The sequence below is a fragment of the Canis lupus genome, chromosome 12 (assembly GCF_011100685.1).
Source record: "Canis lupus familiaris isolate Mischka breed German Shepherd chromosome 12, alternate assembly UU_Cfam_GSD_1.0, whole genome shotgun sequence".
Classification (NCBI taxonomy): Eukaryota; Metazoa; Chordata; class Mammalia; order Carnivora; family Canidae; genus Canis; species Canis lupus.
Window position 1 is genome coordinate 68,424,338 of NC_049233.1, and position 17,896 is coordinate 68,442,233.

The 17,896-nt window shown below is 51.3% G+C and overlaps 2 protein-coding genes across 12 annotated transcripts in view; one reads left to right on the top strand and one right to left on the bottom strand.

The window, feature by feature from the left end:
• LOC119874234 overlaps window positions 1-17,896 on the top strand; it is a 91,163-nt gene that overhangs the window by 64,519 nt on the left and 8,748 nt on the right. Inside the window, exon 3 of one of the 3 annotated variants that reach the window (XR_005368159.1) lies at window positions 944-1,109. The exons of the other annotated variants lie outside the window; for them this stretch is intronic. The gene's annotated coding sequence lies outside the window, so the exon portion shown is untranslated. The remainder of the gene's footprint in view (window positions 1-943; window positions 1,110-17,896) is intronic. 3 annotated transcript variants of the gene reach the window in all.
• TRAF3IP2 (TRAF3 interacting protein 2) overlaps window positions 11,306-17,896 on the bottom strand; it is a 41,674-nt gene continuing 35,083 nt past the window's right edge. For 6 of the 9 annotated variants that reach the window (XM_038554967.1, XM_038554968.1, XM_038554970.1 and 3 more), the window contains 3 exons: window positions 17,417-17,533; window positions 14,083-14,157; window positions 11,646-11,792 (listed from right to left, as the gene is read on the bottom strand). In XM_038554967.1, the coding sequence (XP_038410895.1) occupies window positions 11,646-11,792; window positions 14,083-14,157; window positions 17,417-17,533 (339 nt within the window). Of the gene's footprint in view, window positions 11,793-14,082; window positions 14,158-17,416; window positions 17,534-17,896 lie in introns of all 9 variants that reach the window. The other 3 variants (XM_038554971.1, XM_038554976.1, XM_038554972.1) reach the window with 2 other exon arrangements.

Here is a 17,896-nt window from a genome sequence, read left to right on the forward strand (position 1 = left end):
AGTTACTTAACCTCTCCAAGCCTCAGATTCCTCATCTATAAAACAAACTAGTAACACCCACTTTGTAAGATTGGTGTGAAATTTAAAGGAGATAAAACATACAAACTACTTCGCCCAGTATCTGACACATAATAAATGCTCCATATGAGAATTCTTACTATTTTGCAAGATATTTCTCCATAGCTGGTCATACTTCATAGTAGATTTTTATCCTTTTAACTTAACATCGTATCATTAAATTTTAAATTTTGAGACGATGTCAGATTTTCGGAAAGGTTGTAAGGTACAAAGACCCTTCTTCCCCAAACCCTCTTTGAAAGGACCTTGCCAATCTGATTCCCCCCATCACTGCTGAATATCATAGCACACATTTCCTCAAACAGAAACATTTCCTTCTAGAACTCCAGTCCAAACAGCAAAATTGGAAAATTAACACTGACACATTGGGGTCTAACAGACAGACTCTAGTCAAGTTTCTCCATGGCCCAATAATGTTCTTTACAGCAAAGGAATTCTAGTTCAGAACCACATGATGCAATTATTCCTCATAACTCTTTAGTCTCCTTCAGTTTAGAATATTTCCTCCTTCTTTCTTTGACTTCTATATTCTTGACACTTTTTTAAAAAAGATTTTATTTATTTATTCCTGAGAGACACACAGAGAGAAGCAGAGATACAGGCATAAGGAGAAGCAGGCTTCCTGGGGGGAGCCCAATGTAGGACTCCATCCCAGGACCCCTGGATCACGACCCGAGCCAAAGGCAGATGCTCAACCACTGAGCCACCCAGGTGCCCTATTCTTGACACTTTTAAAGACTACAGACCAGTCATTTTGTAGAATGTCCTTCCATTTGTTTTTGATGTTTTCTCATGATTAAGTTCTATGTCTTTGTCAAGAACACCATGGAAGTGATGCTGTATCCTTCTTGTTGTGTGTTATTAGCTAGCACACCTGTGTTGCTGTAACAAGCCATGCTGGACCACCTTCCTACAGATGACTCTTCTCACCCGTCCTGGGCTCTGAAATTCTATGCTGAGTTATCTCTCTGCAGGGATGTCCTCTTCACCCTGCCTGGACTCAAACACCCCATTACATGAGGCTTCCCTTGGTAAGAACAATCCCCTTACCCTGTGCAGGCTCTGAAGCCCCATGCTGAGCTGCCCCCCAACCCCCAATTCCCAATCCTCAACCCACCTGGGATCCAGCAACCTGCACTGGGCCATCCACTCAGCCTGCTTTAGTTCTGACACTGAGCCAAGCCAACCTTCTGCAGGAATGCACCCCTTCCTCCCCCTGCCTGAGTGGCTTGGGCCCAACACCCAGCACCAGGCCTCCCTCTCATGAAGATGCCCTCCTCACCCCAAATTTCTGGTGTTCTAATTCTGAAAAGATTTGTATTATCTCTCTACATATCAGTTTTTCCTCAAACTATAGAAGTCTCTGTATATATTTTTGACGGTCCATCAAATACTGTTTTCATTTCAGCAACAATCTAGAAACACTTAGATAATAAAATATAAGCTTATTTGGTTCAACTGAGATGTTTATTTTATAGCCACACACTCTTAGCGTCGGTGCTTTGTGTTTAAAATTGGATTGGCACCACGTGATTGCTTATGTGGCCGTATTCAACTTCTGATGAGTTGGTGATCTTTAGATTGGCATTCCTGACATCAAAATAAAAAAAAAAAATCTTGCTTTCTGTTTGATGAAAATCATAGTGAATTATCTGACTAATTAGGAAGGCAAAGTTGCTCTTTTTCAATGGTAAGATGCAATTAAGTTGAGTCTCTTAATGTATTTAATAAATTAATTTTGATTTTCCATCACAAACATAGCCATGCTACTTTAATTGTCACAGGCTAATGAGAAAGGAGCTGGGCTGGCTTAACCCACAAATGATGCGTTCATGCAAAGTGAAGGCCAAAGGAATCGTGGCACCAGCATAAATGAAGTTTTACAGTAGTTCAAAGAGAGAAAAATGGAGAGAAAATTGAGTCATTACAGGTCTCATGGTAACATAGGCTGAATTCAAAAGAAGTCAGGAAAAGCAGTCACTTAATTCAGATTATAAGCAGATGTGTTGGTTTGATTCCGTGTTTGTATGACATACCACCAGCTTGCAAATGTTCTCCTTGAAGGACTTTTTGTTAGGAGCTTTTTTAAAAAATGATTTATCAGGATTATATTTTGGAGCAAACCATTTTTAAATCGGTTGGACCAACGAAAATAATCAACTGATAGTTTTCAAACGAGTAACCCAATGGGAGGAAAAATTATAATAACGAGAATGATTGTGAGTCAGACTGTCCGTCACTCTCGCCATCAAATATTTAAGTGAACAATTGAAAGGTAAAATGCGAAAAAAAAAAAAAAGAAAGGTAAAATGCGGAAAAAAGCATCTTCATATGGTTTTATGATGACATGTATAAATTAAACCCAATTTTGGCTAATTGGTTTCAGCAGAATGTTACCACTTTTACACTACATTACTGTTATTTGAATTTATCCCGTGATGTCAATTTTATCTAATTTGTAAGTTTGACTTGCTCTTATAGTTTTTTTTAAGTCGTAAAAAACACATAACGTAAAATTCACCATCTTAACCAATTTTAAGTGTACCGTTTGGTAGCGTTAAGTATATTCACATTGTCGTGCAGATCTCTAGAACTTTTTCATTCTGTATTCTCATAGCTTTTAGTGAGCTACGAGTACAAAAAACATTTATACCTGATTGCATATTGGTACATATTTAAGGAACCATATAATGAAAATTGCTTAAGCCAACATGGGAGAAGTTTCAAAGAGAACTTATTCCTTTGTGGGGGAAAAAGAAAAGGTTTGAGAAACACTAATCAATACGGCAACTATGTTTCAATTTAAATGTTTGATTACCCAACTCTCCCCACTTTTCCTTCCAGGCTAGATAGCGAGGAGTGGGCTGTTTTGGAGGTGACAGTGATACCTCATTTCTTGAGAAAGGAGAGCCAAGGGAGAGGGTAGCAGTTTTCCCGACCTGAATTCAAAATCTCCTTCTTAATAATAGGTGTAATATGAACACAATACTGCCTTTCAAATTACTTTTCAAAAGTTTTTCAAATCCATTATCCTATTTTTGAGGGCCCATTGTGAATCTCTAAAGTCAGTTTCCTTTAAAGTCAAACATCACTGCCAAATCTGAGATGTTACACCTTTCATCATCCCAGCCAGTGCTGCCGAGAGTCTTGCTCCTTAGCAACCTGACAGAGGGAGGAAGGCCGTTTCCAGAAGCCGTGATTGGTCTGGGAGTCTGCTGTGGTCCAGGCCTTAGTAAGAAAACAAACTAATTATCTCCTCTGAAAAACTAGATGGAAGGGTTTTTTAGCTTAAAAGCTCATCTATTGACTCTCCTAAGACTTCATTTTTAAAACGAGAGACTAAATTTTCTTTCTTTCTTTCTTTCTTTCTTTCTTTCTTTCTTTCTTTCTTTCTTTCTTTCTTTCTTTCTTTCTTTCTTTCTTTCTTTCTTTCTTTCTTTCTTTCTTTCTTTCTTTCTTTCTTTCTTTTCTTTCTTTCTTCCTTTCTTTCTCTCTCTCTATTTTGGGGGGGGGGTTAGGATTTGCTCTTTTACTTTTCAGAAATAGGAAAATATTCCAAGTCCCCATAAGTAATCACCGGTTGTGAGGGAGAAAGCAAGAAGGAAAGGGCAAGGAAGGAACATTCACTGAGTCCTTACCACCTGCCAGGCGCTGTTCTAGATTTCTATCATCCGTCTTACCTTATCCTGACAGTCTTCCTGGGAACCCTTTCTGTCGTCTTGACTTTAGAGCTGAGATTAAGTAACATGCCTAAGGTCACACGATTGTCCTCAAGTGACCGGGGCCCACGCTCAGGTTGGACGGCAGAGCTACTCGGTGCAAGGGACACCCTCGTTAAGACGCTTGCTAATAAGCTTGTTAAGACAGATCCAGCGCGCTCAGCGCTCCCGCCACATCCTTCGCTCGGGAAATTGGACAGCGCCAATGTTCATTCATGGAGAGGGCGTCCTTGCCCATTTCAGCGATTTACCATTTTCTGCTTTCCCACTTGGTTGTCTGTAGAGTTAGCCTCCAGCCTCGGCCTCACTCGTTCCCACTCCCACCGGCGGAGGGTGGAAGCCCAGTTCCTGCCTCCCAGTGGGTCCCAGCGCCTACGGGGGCCGCCCTCCCAGGCCAGGGGAGGGTGCAGGGTGAGGAGCGTGTCCTTGCCTTTCCCCTCCCGGCTCGGGCTGCTCTAGAGCGCGGGTGGCCCTGCAGACTGCATCCTCGCCGCTGGAGACATTCGTCCCGCACTGCTTCTCCACTTTCCTGTTTCTTACATCGTGTCCCCTCATCTTCGATCTCATCCATGTGATGGATTTTAGGGGGACTTTTGAAAATTATAATCGGTGGGGGGAGGAGGAATGAGCAAGTCTTCTGCTTATTCGGAAAAACATCCAGTCATCGGCTTGTTGGAGGATCTGACCTTGAAACTGCATGAATGTGGGCTCAGTCCTGGGTCATAGTGAGGGTCAGGGAATGGGGGCAGCTGCCCCCTCGCTAAGCATTTACCGTGTGCTGTCTTGATTTGGTCTTTTCACGTGTCACATCCTATCCTGGGTTTTCAATAATTTTGTCTATATCCCAGATTTTACTTTGATTTCTTCATTTAGTTTGTAAAGATCTATTTATTCATTAAAGAGAAGAGTGCGCGCTCCTATAGGCTCCCGCTCAAGCAGTGGGAGAAGCAGAGGGAGAGGGAGGGAAGCAGACTCCCTGCTGAGCACAGAGCCCCATGAAGGCCTCCATCTCATCTCACCCCCCAAGAGTCGGATGCTCCACCGACGGAGCTACCCAGGCAGACGCCCCCCCACCACATCCGAGATATTAAAAAATTTGAGGGCAAGAGCGTATATCACCCATCTTTGTGCCAAGCATAGTACCTTGCACACAGTAGGCATTTAATAACTAATTGTAGACCGGTTGCTGAGCTCTGGCTGCTGCTTAGCTCCCACTGCGTGTAAACTGTCTGGGACCAGCTTTCGAATAACCATCTCATCAGAAATGGTAGGTGTGGAACCAGAACCTTCATGCTCACCCTGGGCCGCCTTCTGCTTCGTGTGCCTCTTCAATGAATAACTGCATGCTGGTAGCCAAAGACCTAGTTTAGAATCTTGAATTTTAAAAAAGGTGGATGTGGAAAGGCCCCTGTCCACCCGGTTTGGGACCCCCCCGCCTTCAGTCACCGCCCAGCACGGGTTAGCGCCTGAACTTTGTGAGGCTCTTTTGCTGGGGGGGGGGGGGGGGGGGAGGGGGGTAGTGCATGAGACTTTCCCCACCACTGACACCAGAGCTTAAATTATTTCTCCAGACATTCATTTTTAAAATTTATTTTATTTATTTATTAGGGTCAAAGGGAAGGTGACGTGTGAAGGGGCCACCAGGGCATCGTCTGGGGGCCTGGGGCCTGACGAATGGGGCGGGAGCACCCTGGGGGAGGACGAGCGGGAGCACGGGCAGGGGCAGGGAGGGGGTCACAAGCCGCTCAATTGTCAGCTCGGGGGCTTTGCCCGAGTTCTCCCCAGCTGGGTCATTTTGCACGCGTGGTTTAGAAAGTCCCGTGTTCCCGGAGTCTGCGGTGGATGAGCGGCCTGGCTGGGACGCCGACGAAGCTAGAACAGGAGAGGTTTTCTCGTGGTGACAAGGTGGGAACAATGAAAGTGGGCCTGTGCTCCTGCCGCTCCTTGCGGGCGTTGTAACAGTAACAGAGGGTCAGCCGCTCGTTGGAGCCGGGGAGGATTTTAGAGACCCTCCACGTTTGGGGCCCGTGTTGGGCTTGAGCACCTTCCACGGCCCAGCCCATCCCAGGGGGGTCCAAAGCCCAGGGAGGCGGCCAATCTGCGAGTTTCTGAGCAACTGAGCCCCGTAGAGAACAACAGATTGGAAGATAGAATCAGTTAATCCCTGAACTCAAGGCCTTGGCCCGCGTCCCGGCGGCCCCAGGATGCTGCAAATGGGTCAGGCCGCAGCCCCACCTCAACGCTTTTCTCCTTTCCTCCTCCTTTGGCCCCCGCCAGCACGAGAGCCCAGCCGCCCCGGCCTCCCCGCCCGGCCCGATGGGTGCGCGAACCTTCTGGGGGGCATCGCCTGCCAGGTGGCAAAGGCCGGGCGGGTACCTGCGGCCCAGCTGCTGCCGAGCGGCCCACGCCCCGGCCAGGCCCCGCGCCAGCGTTTCCAGAGCAGCCCTTTTGATAACACTGATTACGTTTCCCCCACCAGGGCCTTGGGCTGATTGAGCGACCGCCAACTTCTCCGGGTAACAAAGAGGAGGGGAAAGTAATCCAAACACAGGTTTTATTATAAAAACCGGGGAGTGAGAGAAGTATGTTTATTCTGTAAGATAACACACCTGCTCAGTGCCCGGGAGGCTCATTTCCATCAGTTGCCATGGCAAACTCGTTATACTTCAAGGCCATGTGGCTTTGTTTCCTTTTGAGATCTGGTCCTTGTCCTACCTTTCCTAACAACTCCGACACAATGACATGGAAGCCTGCGACAGCATAATTGATTTCTCCTTCCCTCTATCAACGGTTTACATTTGTTGGGCGGACGACTGAGGCTCCCTTCTCCTTTGAACTCCTGGCTAACCGCGAGGCACGCTTCAGAGAGCCGTCCTCATTAACATTCCAGGTCCCCGTTCGCCTGTCGGCGATAAACAAGCCCTGCATCAATGGCCTCCTTCCTTCCAGTTTTACAAATGAGTGGCTCAGTTCCACGTTTTGCTGCCGATCCAGGTGCCCAGGCGCTCAGTGCGAGGCTAAGAAGCACGCGGGGGAGGCTAAAAATAGAACAGCAGTTTGGACGCATACCAGAGCAGCTACTTCATCTCAACTTGCTTTGCACACTAAGCCTAATGGGATCCATCAGGCCTGAGTTCTCTCGCTCGTCCCCCCCTCCATCAGCGCCTTCCTGGCGAAGGGGGCAGAGGGAGGTCAGGCCAGGGACAAGACATGGGTGCCCTCGTGGTTTCAGTTACAAGTGCTGGGAGATCTGGGGGGGCTGCGATTCTTCCTTCCATTCGAGTGTTTCTGGAAAAGAGCAGGCCGGCCCAGCGCACGGTCACCTTGGCCCAGGTCCACCGTGGTCCACGACTCTCTCCTTGTTTAGCAGAGGCTCGAATATCACTTCCTTAAACACCCTGGTGAACAGGACGGGACCCACGCTCCTATGCTCCTTGAGAAGTGAGATAGGGATCTCAGCGACACTGAGTGTCCCTCTCATGGGTCCCACCTGTTTGGCTTGAGGCTAAGGACAAGGACTTGGGAGCAAATGCACAGGCACAGAGGGAGGGGTTGTGGTGCCTGACAGGGGGGTGAGTGGGCAGCTCGTGAGTGCCCAGGGCCCCCCGAAGCTTCCCTGCTCCCACCAAGTATCCTGTGACTCTATCTGAAAGCTTTTTCCAATAGAAAATGGAACAAATCAGAACAAAGTTAGGAAGATGCTCTCCTGCCTGGGTGCAAGGCCTCCCCAAATACCAGCTCTATGAACTGGGCGAGGCTCTTGGCATTATTGATGTACCTCCTGGTAAAGGGGACCTTTCCCGCAGATCCCCCCCCCAACTCAAAGGAGAGTTATCATGACCCGTACCTTTCTCATTTCTTCATCTGAAAGGTACTGCCGATTTCCCAAACACCTTTGTATTATTCCAACGAATGCTACTCTTGTAAGAATCAGAAGCACGGGGGGAAAGATGAATATTACAGTATTTAAAAATAAAAGCATTTTCCATTGTTTTTGATCTGGAGATTAGCCAGATAAAACTGAAACAAAATTGACCAAAGAGCAGATTTTATCTGTAAGCTTCGGGGAGGTGCCAAAGTCCTTTAGGTTGTGCTTTGGTTTTCTATAATACTAGTATAAAATAAATAGGCCAGACTACCTCAAGAAAAGTCACACTCCGTCTAATCACAGCAATAATTAATTCCCCAAAGAATTTCCCCTAGAACAAGTTGCAACATGATCATTTAATCCTCCCGCTGCCAGAGGACAGAGGGGCATCTTCCCTCAGGCCTCCTAGGTTCCTAAGGCTCATTTTACCCTCTGGGAGATCCTAGGTCATTTGTTGAGCAAATGTACCGTCAAAAGCCAGAACGTTTTCTAAGTTTGCCAAATACATGTCTGCAGACCAGAAGCCAGGATATCTGGGTTCTAGTCCTGGGGTGAATTTAAACAAGCCCTGGTTTCTGTGGGCCTCAGCATTCCCACGGGAGGAACGATGCTGCAGAGGTGCATGATTTCTAGGGGCCTTTTCAGGTTGGAAATTCCAAATGGTCCCAGAAACAAATGATTTAAGAATAAAATTTATTTTAGTGCCTTCTCTCTTCCTTCCTGGTTTTTGTTTTTACTTGGCGGGTGGGCTCACATAGAGCTATTTATCTCGAAGAGTAACGCATCATTCTTCGGGATGAGAGGCATCTCTTCCTTGTCGTATTTTCCCACAGTCTAACTAACCTTCCTTCTCTTTTCACTCGCCACGAGGAGGTGGGGCTCACTGATTCTTTTTGGTTCATTAGGAAGAAACAGAAAGATCCTGTGTTTTGAGAAACTCTTTCTGGATCATTTCCCAATGATCACAGGACTTTGCAATCCCTTTGGCAAAGGTGATGGTGACAATGGGGTGTTTGGCAAAGTGGTGGAGGTGGATAATGAAGTGGCTGAGGTTAAGAAAAAAATGCTCTTGGCAAAACATCTCGAAACAAGGTCTGGAATGCCCAAAGCGGAGGGCTGGCCTCCCTTGCTGAGATGACTGAGAAAAACTCCATATCTTTAAATAGGTAATTCATTTCATTGGGGAAAAAAAAGGAAAGAGTATCAACAACAATAATTTTTTCTGAGCACCCAACTGAGAAATAGTCAGTCTAATACCTACTTAGATCGTAGCCAGGTGCCGAGATGGCTTTGGGTGATATAGAGGTTAAGTCAAACTAACCAGGCATATGTAGGTATATTCATTAAAAATTACATCTCAAATGTTAAGTCCGTCACCAAATAGTAGACAAGAATCTAACCTTGCATTCTGCACACCTCTCCCTGGAGATCAGTTTCGGTCTAAATAAAGCCTTGAGGCTAAGAGGTTATTTTTACTGAGTCAGCCCTACCCAACTTCCACCCCCAAAATATCTGCAGATGAATGCACCAGGGCAGGGATAACATCTAAATTAACCAAGTGTTAATCTTGGTGTCAGTGCTCTCAAATAGTTGTTAAAATTCCTTTGATGTCCATGGTCATCAGATTTCATAGAAACTTCAAGGGTCAGACTTTTCATCACCTGGCCAGGTGTTGAGTGTGTGTGTGTGTACTTCTTGTTTTCCTTTTTTTTTTTTTTTTTTTGCTACAAGTGCCACCAGCTGTAACACTTTAATGACTACTTGCGGAACACCAGGGACCTTCCTTTGGCATGCCTGGGGGGTGAGAACGGTGGCTGAGACCTCAGGACAGGTCTCTGAAGGGAGGAGGGGTAACACCATCACATTATTAAACCCTTGCAAACTAGAAACATTTCAGAGAAGTAATCGCTGATGTCATTTTACTTACAATCGGGTGAATCCTTAATTCGGTGTCACCTCCAAAAAAAGATAATAATAAAAAAAGATGGTGTCGCCTCCAAAAAGGATAATAAAGAGAGAGAAAGAAGTTTGTGTCTGGGGCATTTCTTAGGCATTTTGAGTTAATCACACAAGATAGTCCCACCAGGTCCCAAATGCTACAGTGCGAAAGATGCTTGTGATAGTCTTACTCTGGGTAATGATGACTTCAGGTATGCTAGCTTTCCCCCCTTTCCTGTTGTTGTTGTTTATTTTTTTAATTAAATTTTTAAAGGATTTTTATTTATTTATTCATGAGAGACACAGAGAGAGAGAGAGAAAGAGAGGGGGAGAGAGAGAGAGAGAGAGGCAGAGACACAAGCAGAGGGAGAAGCAGGCTCCATGCAAGAGACCCAACACGGGACTCGATCCCTGGACCCCAGGATCATGACCTGGGCCGAAGGCAGGCGCTAAACCGCTGAGCCACCCAGGGATCCATGTTGTTGTTGTTTTTTTTTATTTTATTTTTTATTTATTTATTTTGTGCTGTTTTTTTTTAAATGAAGACATTCACCTTTACCACCCAGTAGACTCTCTAGGTAGCAATGTAAATGAAGTTGTGTTCTTTGCAATTCATCAGCAAACTTTCCTGTTTATAGTTGGTGTTTGTCCTTTCCCTACAGTCACATCCGAGGCCTGAACTAGCTCACAGCACAACTGAGCCTAGTTTCAGAGATTAGGTGGATGGGTAGCAGGAAGCAGTAACCACCCCCCCTCCAAATCTTCATATTAGCTTACTACTTAGGCCATAACTAACGTCAGCCCACTTTGTGCTATAGCTTATGTAGATTTTATACACACACACACACATATGTATATATATTTCATATACAGATATGTTTATGCTTTCTCAAGATCAGATGAACAAGGTATCTATGTTTCTAAAATTACAAATGTGAGGGTGCTGTTGAAGAGACTTAAAAAAGAAGAAAATGTCTCTGTTAAGGAAATGTAATTTTATCCTCTGGGAGATAGAATTATGAAAAGTCAGTCATCCTTCTAAAGAGTATCTAGGGGCACCTGGGTGGCTCAGTGGTTTAGCACCTGCCATCAGCCCAGGGTGTGATCCTGGGGTCCTGGGATCCAGTCCCACATGGGGTTCCCTGCAGGGAGCCTGCTTCTGCCTCTGCCTGTGTCTCTGCCTCTCTCTCTGTGTCTCTCATGAATAAATAAATAAAATATGAATTTTTATAAAAAGTGTCTAGGACTTCGGTCCCAGACCTTAAGCCATTTAGGACCCTAGAGATATTTTTGTCCATGTCGTTTCAGAAGCGAGTCCTCAGGCTTTCAGGCAAGTGAAAGGACCTGCTTAAGGTCACACGGCTAGCTGGCGGTAGGAGCAGGACCAGAGCGCAGAGCACCACCACCACCGCAGCCCCCCCACCTGCCGCCTCCTCTGCTCCCATCGCAGGCACGGACCTGCAGAGCCAGGCCCTCTTATGTAGAATCACGGTTGTGCGTTGTACAGAGCGGTTTCTGTGGAAGAGAGTAAAGCTTTGAAGATCACGCTCAAAGGGGCTGCGTAACTCTGGCTCTAATCTTCATAGAGACCAGTCGGTTACATGCATCTGACGCTACATCTAAGCAGCTTACCTGAAGCAACTGCCCGCGCCATGAGGAATTAGCGCCCATCTATCTCCTTTGAGAGAAGTAAAAAGCCACCTTACAAAAGACTCAATATTTTATTATTGGCACAGGAATCAGGCTTGGTCTGAGGGCACCCGGGCATCTGGCTGAGTCACAGAAGTAGCTCTAAGCAACGGAGGGTGTTTGTGCTCCTTCCATCTACTGCGGCGTCAGTCATGTCGCCTACGAGCCAAGCAGGGCGAGGCCCAGAGCGGACGCCGCAGCCGGTCAGGAGCAACGGACTGGGGGGGGGGGGGGGGGCGGGTAGGGGGGTCAGAAATCGCAGAGGAGGACAGTCCCCTGGGGCCGCACAGCCTGGGCCTGAAGGGTCTCGTGGGAGCGGCATGGCCCCGGGCCTGGGGTGAGGGCCGCGGGCGTCACAGGGGCACCACCTGGAGGGTGGGCAGGGGCCCCCGGGGAGGGGCTATGTACTCCTCCTCTCGGAGCAGCCGCAGCAGGATGTTCTTCTTGTTCTTGGGCCAGCTGTAGACGTGAGTGTTCTGCAGCCAGGTGGGCACGTGCTCCTGGGGGCGAGAGGGGGCCCGAGGGGCGGCCTTTAGGCAGGAGCCTGGACCCCGGACCCCAGGCTCGGTCCCCAGCCCGCTGGGCTCCTGGAAGGGCTTAGGCCGAGGCGCTCGGGTGCGAGCCGTGCCTCCCCTCAGGGAGGCCTGGGGGTCCTCGCGGCTTGAGGAGCAGCATGCTGACCCGAACTCCGCATCCTTTATCCTATGCCCCTTTATCCTTTTCCCCTTCGGGGAAAGCCGAAGCTGTGAGCCGGGGACCCCGAGGGCGCGCCTCACACCGCCCTCCCGGAGTGGACGTTCTGCTGGGGGACACATAACAAATAAGCGACGTACAGGGGTGTCTGATGCCCGTACACGCCAGGGAGAAAAATAAGACGGAGAAAGGGGAAAGGGAGGCGGCGCCGGGGCGGGGCTGAAAGGTCGGCGGCTCTCACTCGCGTGTTTAGGAAAGGCCTCGCTGAGCAAATGAGCCGACACCTACGGGAGCAGAGGGGGCCAGCTCTGTGGATGTCTGGGTCCGGGCAGTGCAAAGGCCCTGTGGCGGGGCCGTGCCGGGCCTGTTCGAGGAGCGGCCGGCCTGTGTGGCCAGAGAGGAGGCCGTGAGACAGCGCAGGCGAGCAGGCCTGGAAGCAGAGGGGCCCGTGCCAGATGGGGCCTTGCAGGTTTTTTCTCTGAGCGGATCGGATCCCTTTGGGGATTGCAGAAGAAGCTCAGAAGCAGCCTCTGCTACACGCCAGGCATCACGTCACACTGGGTGTCGACGACACCCAAATGAAAAAGACACAGTTCCTGCCTGGAGGAGTCCAGCATCTAAGATGGGGTCTAAACGAAAATGTAAAGAAACCGTGTGCTAGGCAGCAGTGGGCCGAAGGGGCGGGAGGTGGGAGCAGTCGGCCCCGAGCACAGGTGACAAGGGGATTGTCGGAAAAAGTCTTAAAAACATGAATAAAAGCCAACCAGGAGCCGGTCTCCTTTTCCATCACCACGTTCCCGCCAGTCTCCTCCCCGAAGCACGTCCTGGGGGAGCCAAGGCCCTGTAGCCAAAGTGCTCAGCAGAAGGATAATCCGGTCTATTGGCAAAGGGGACGGGAGGTCAGAGGAGTCTAGGCGGACGGGGCGGTAGAAGGCTGAGCGGGGGTGGGGGCACACAGACAGGGAAGGGCATCACGAACGGGGAACAGACAGTGCGAAGGCGCGGGAACGAGAAAGATCGCGGCGGGGGCGTGGGCAAGGGCGCGGGCGAGGGCGCGGGCGCGGGCCCAGTCCAGGAGGACCAGAGCACAGAGGCGCTGCGCCTGCCCGGGGCGGGGAGGCCGGGAGGCCGAGCCGTGGGCACAGCCCGCTGCACAGCCGGGGCCCCGTCTGTGAGGCGGGGAGAGGCGTGCTCGATCTTTCCCACCCCAAGGCCTCTCAGCTGGAGAGAGACAGACCAGGTCTCCGGTTCAGACGTTCCTCTTTGAGGGCAGGGAGAGGACGGCTAGTGCAGGGTCAAAGGACACAGGGAGACCAGTAAGGGGGCCCTGCAGCGGGAGCAGCGAGAGCCCAGAAATGCATGCTGTCGCACAGGGTGTGACCCTCGGGATCCCCACATCCCTCTCATGTCAGTGGGCCTCTGCCCCCTTCCTCGCAGAAGACCTGCAGCCCTGACGCTCCGGGGACCCCCGCCCCGGGTGCAGCTGGGCCCGAGGCAGGGTGCGGTGGGACGAGGCAGGGTGCTGTGGGACGCTCAAGACCTTTATCACACCTCTGTCTTCCCTCTGCCGAGCCTGGAGCATGGCCTCGGGGTGATTCTTTGTCCCCCTCCCTCCCCTGCCAGAATGTTCTTCTGGTGTAAAAAAACCTTCATATGAACCACAGCAAACCCTCACTTTGGCAACTCTGTAGATCTAATTGCTGTCATCTACAGATTTGGGAGCTGAACTCTGCAGCAAAATACTTCTGCGGACAGTCAGCAAAAAAACCCTACACGTCTTGACTTTTATGTATGAGAGATAAGAAGTATCAGATGAACAGTCTTTTTTTTTTTTTTTCTCTCTCATGAGTTAAAACACAAACGACTGCTTTGTGTGTAATGGCTGTTTGCACAATTAGGACAGCGATGGTCCATCAGATAACACCTTAAAACCTTCCTGATGCATGCTGCTGAGTTGAGCGCTGCAACCTGTGGATCTTTCCGGTAACACGGTTATCTCTAAGGACTGAGAAAGGGTTCACCAGCTCTGCACGTAACATCCCAGATAGCAAGCCAACCAAAGCTAGAATCGTAAGGTGGTTTTGTTTGTTGGTTTACCTTCTTCGCATTTGGGAAGAGCACAGGGATGAATCTGAAGTTCATGCTTCCTTGTTTTATGAACTCAATCTGCATCTGGAACACAGAGTCGGAAGGTTTGACTTGGGGAACGAGGAGGAGTTCATGGCACCCCCCACCACGCAGGCCCACCCGGCGTTTTTATTCCGATCTCCTTTGTTTTTTTTTTAATCCGATCTCCTTTGAGGGCCACACACACACCCGTGTTTTTAAGCGCTCCCCATTACACACGCACGCCACTCACTCACTCATTGTTTATTGAAGGCTACGAAAAGTCACGCTCTGTGCGGGACCTCGGGTTTCAAGGATTCGGACAACCTTTCGGGGTGAGCTGGGCTGGCTCACATCGGCTCACGAGAGCCAGTTGTGTGCATCCCTTCCCAGTTCTGCGTTCAGTGACTTTACACTGGTAGCTTGGAATTGGCTGTAAGGAGAGCATCTATACCATGGAAATGGGAAAATCCTACAAATCAGTATTTTTGAGAACCAGCTCACCAGAACACTACCGTCACCATCACTATCCTCTCGAAGCCAGCAGACTGGTAAGCAGGGAGAAGGATAGACCGCCCACCACAGGGCAGTGTGAGAAGTAAGAACAAATTGCCGCGGAAGCCCAAAATGAGGGCCATCCATCCTCATCGGTGATCTGAAGGACGGTTATGAGGGAGGGGTCACTTAGATACTGAACGACAAGAAGGATCTGGTCAGGCCGAGGAAGTAGGGGTGAGGCGAAGGGCATTCTCAGCAGAGCCAACAGCACAAGCAATGTCTGGAGGTGCCCGCGAATGTTGGCCGGGGTTGGGACCAGCAAGCATCGCTTGCAGGTGGAGCAGCTGGGCTAGGGAGGCAGCGGGAGATGAGGCTGGGGGTCAACTGCGAGGAGCTCTGCGCGCCACCCTGTAGGTTCCCCACACAGTTCCAGCTCGCTCTGACACGTCGCTCAGGCCTCAGCCGCCGAGCACTCTATCACCCCCAGAATCTCCAAGGTGAGGGGGGCTGGAGTCTTCCCAATGCTGTGACCAGCACCAGGCTTTCAGTCATCGGATGACAAGGAGACGAGGAATCATGTGTTCCCAAGTACCTCATCTTCCAATTGATTTTTATGACTGAGAAGTCTTCGCCGTGCAGGGGAATAAAAACAGGACAGAGAAGAAAGTGACAGCGGTGACAGCTGGTTATTGAAGTCACCATAGAAACCCCCTCATAAACACACACACACACACATGCACACTCACACACAAACGCTTCACGAGGTTTGTTTTTTCTTTTTTCAGAACCACTGTCTTTTAAAATTCAGAGGCCCAAATGCGTATTTTCAGAAGGATCCGTGCCCCGTGCACCGGGGAAGCACCAATCACCAGGACAAACACGTGGGAGGAAGGGCCCGGGGTTTGCAAGTTGTAAGTGAAGAAGTGGACGTCGCCTCTGGCGTCCAGGACCCTGAATCCGTAAAGTCTTGCTCGTGCAGCAGGGTGCCCGACCTGCCGGCAGGCCCCACGGCGGCCGTGTGTTGTCACTTCCTCTCCTGGTCCGACACGGGCTTCTGGCCAAGTCGGTGGCCCTCGGGTGCGGTTACTCGCGGCTACCTCCTCGCCGCCTCGGGCCTCGAGGCCTCTGCTGCCTGGAGGGCGCCCGGACGTGGTCTTAGCTGGCCTCGTCGCCCCTCCAGGGATAAGGAAGGGCCCAAGCACCGTTGTCCCCAGGAGTTCGGAGACAGTCTGGTTCGCGGCTGGGTGGCGTCGGGTGAGCGCCGAGGCCGAGCTGCTCCACGGCCACGCACGCCGACAGCGCTCGACGGCTTTCCTCGGGGGCTGGTGGGACCCGGAGCCCTTCCCACACACCAGGTCGCCTCCCAGGCCTGGCAGCTTCCTAGAGACACCCCGGGGGACACCGAGGGCTTTGGGGCCTTGCAGAGGCGAGCAGAAGCCGGACCCTCCCCTGGGCCCCGGGAGAGGACGGAGCGGGCTGCCTCCTGGCCCGACGCTCCGCCTGCACCCCCTGGCCTCGGCTTTGACTTTGGGTTGGTTCTAAGCTCAGATCAGTGGTCGGCGGGTGGGGAACCCCGTCCACCCACCCATCAGGCCCCTTTTCCCGAGCTCCTGGTCCGCCGGATGGACCCGGACCTAGGCTGGCCCCCCCGAGGTGAAGCGGCCTGTCCCGCGCTGGCTGGCGTCCTGCCCTGTGCCGCTTACGGGGTCCGTCCGGCCCTCTTAGGCGTCCTGCCCCACTCTCCTGTCTTAGTCCCTGATGCTTTCTGCCCATTGCCGATGCCTGTGGACCGTTGCTGTTGAAACGGAGCCTGCAAGTTCTGGTCCCATGGATGTCAAGCCTTTTTAAATCTCAGAATCTGGGCCCCCGGGGGGCTCAGTGGTTGGACACCTACCCTTGACCCAGGGTGTGACCACAGGGTCCTGGGATCGAGTCCCGCATTGGGCTCCCCGCAGGGAGCCTGCTTCTCCCTCCGCCTGTGTCTCTGCCTCTCTCTCTCTGTGTCTCACGAATAAATAAATAAAATCTTAAAAAAAAAAAAACAAACCTCAGAATCCTTGGGAAGCACACAAGCCCAAAAGGGCGAGCCAGCTCTGGCTGAGATGGGCTGGGAGGCCCCGAGCCGCCCTGGCCCCAGCACCTGTGAGCACCCACTGGGGGCTCCGCGGGACATTTTGCAAGTCACACGTCTTGTCCGGCGTTCCAGCCAAGCAAGTAGCGTCTCCCCGCAGCGTCTCTGTCATCCCGACAGGCGTGGGGATCGCAGACCCGCAGAGGAGCCAGTTCCAAAGCTGGGTGATCTTTCCGGTCCGAATGTTCTATCAGGCTCCGAGCAAGCCTGGCTCCCTGATACATTTGTCCCACGGGCTTTGGCCTGGCCGAGCCCCGAGGTCAGCTGTGGCCGCGGCCGGACTGCACGGACGAGGGAGGATCCCTTCCCGGGACCTGAGCACCGAGATGTACCCTGCGCTTCACAGGCACCATTTCACGGACTCTTCGCAACAGCCCGTAAGTGTCAGCGACCCGTCGTGTGATCAGGGACACAGAGGCACGGCGAGCTTCGGGCGGTTGGCCCGGTCCCACCACGACGCGCGAGGAAGCAGGACTTGAGCCACGTCCATGTGACACAACAGCGTGCGGCGCCCGGGGCGGCCTCCCAGCCCGCGGGTGGACCGCAGAGTCAGCAGAGCCCCGTTTTCTGGGGCCCGGGAGTGAGAGATCTCACGTGAACCCCGCCCGGCCACAGGCAGGAGGCGAGGCCCGGGGCTTGGTCACCTGCCCGCCCGCCAGCCCCGCCCGCGCGGCCTCCCGCGCTCTGCCCGCTCACCAGCCGATGGATGTACTTAGTATGTAGGCCGTGCTCGTCCTCGTCCAGCTGCGACTCGGCACCTTCCACATCCTGTTTGTATTTGGGGCTGATTGCTACAATTATCATCACTGTCTTCTGTTAATGAGAGAGAAGCATGTTTATGGGAGTGTAAAGTGCGGTCCATTTGGTGCAGGCGGGCTGGCAAGGGGCCAGCGGGGCCGGGCGCGCTGACAGACTCCCGGGCTGTCTGCGGACAGACGCACGGACAGTCTCGGGCACCGGGGGCCCCCGTCGGCGGACTCCCGTCTCCCCCGCTGCCCCCTGTCTCCCTCCCGCTCCCTTCAAACACAGAGCAAACGGCTCTGCTACATGGAGGCACTTTGGCCCCTCTTTCCCCACAAGCATCCCTGACAAACGTCTCATAAGCCTGAATCACGAAGCGCTTCTGCATCGTGGCAAAAAGGCTGTGCAACAGCACCGCTCAGGCCCCCTCCCTGG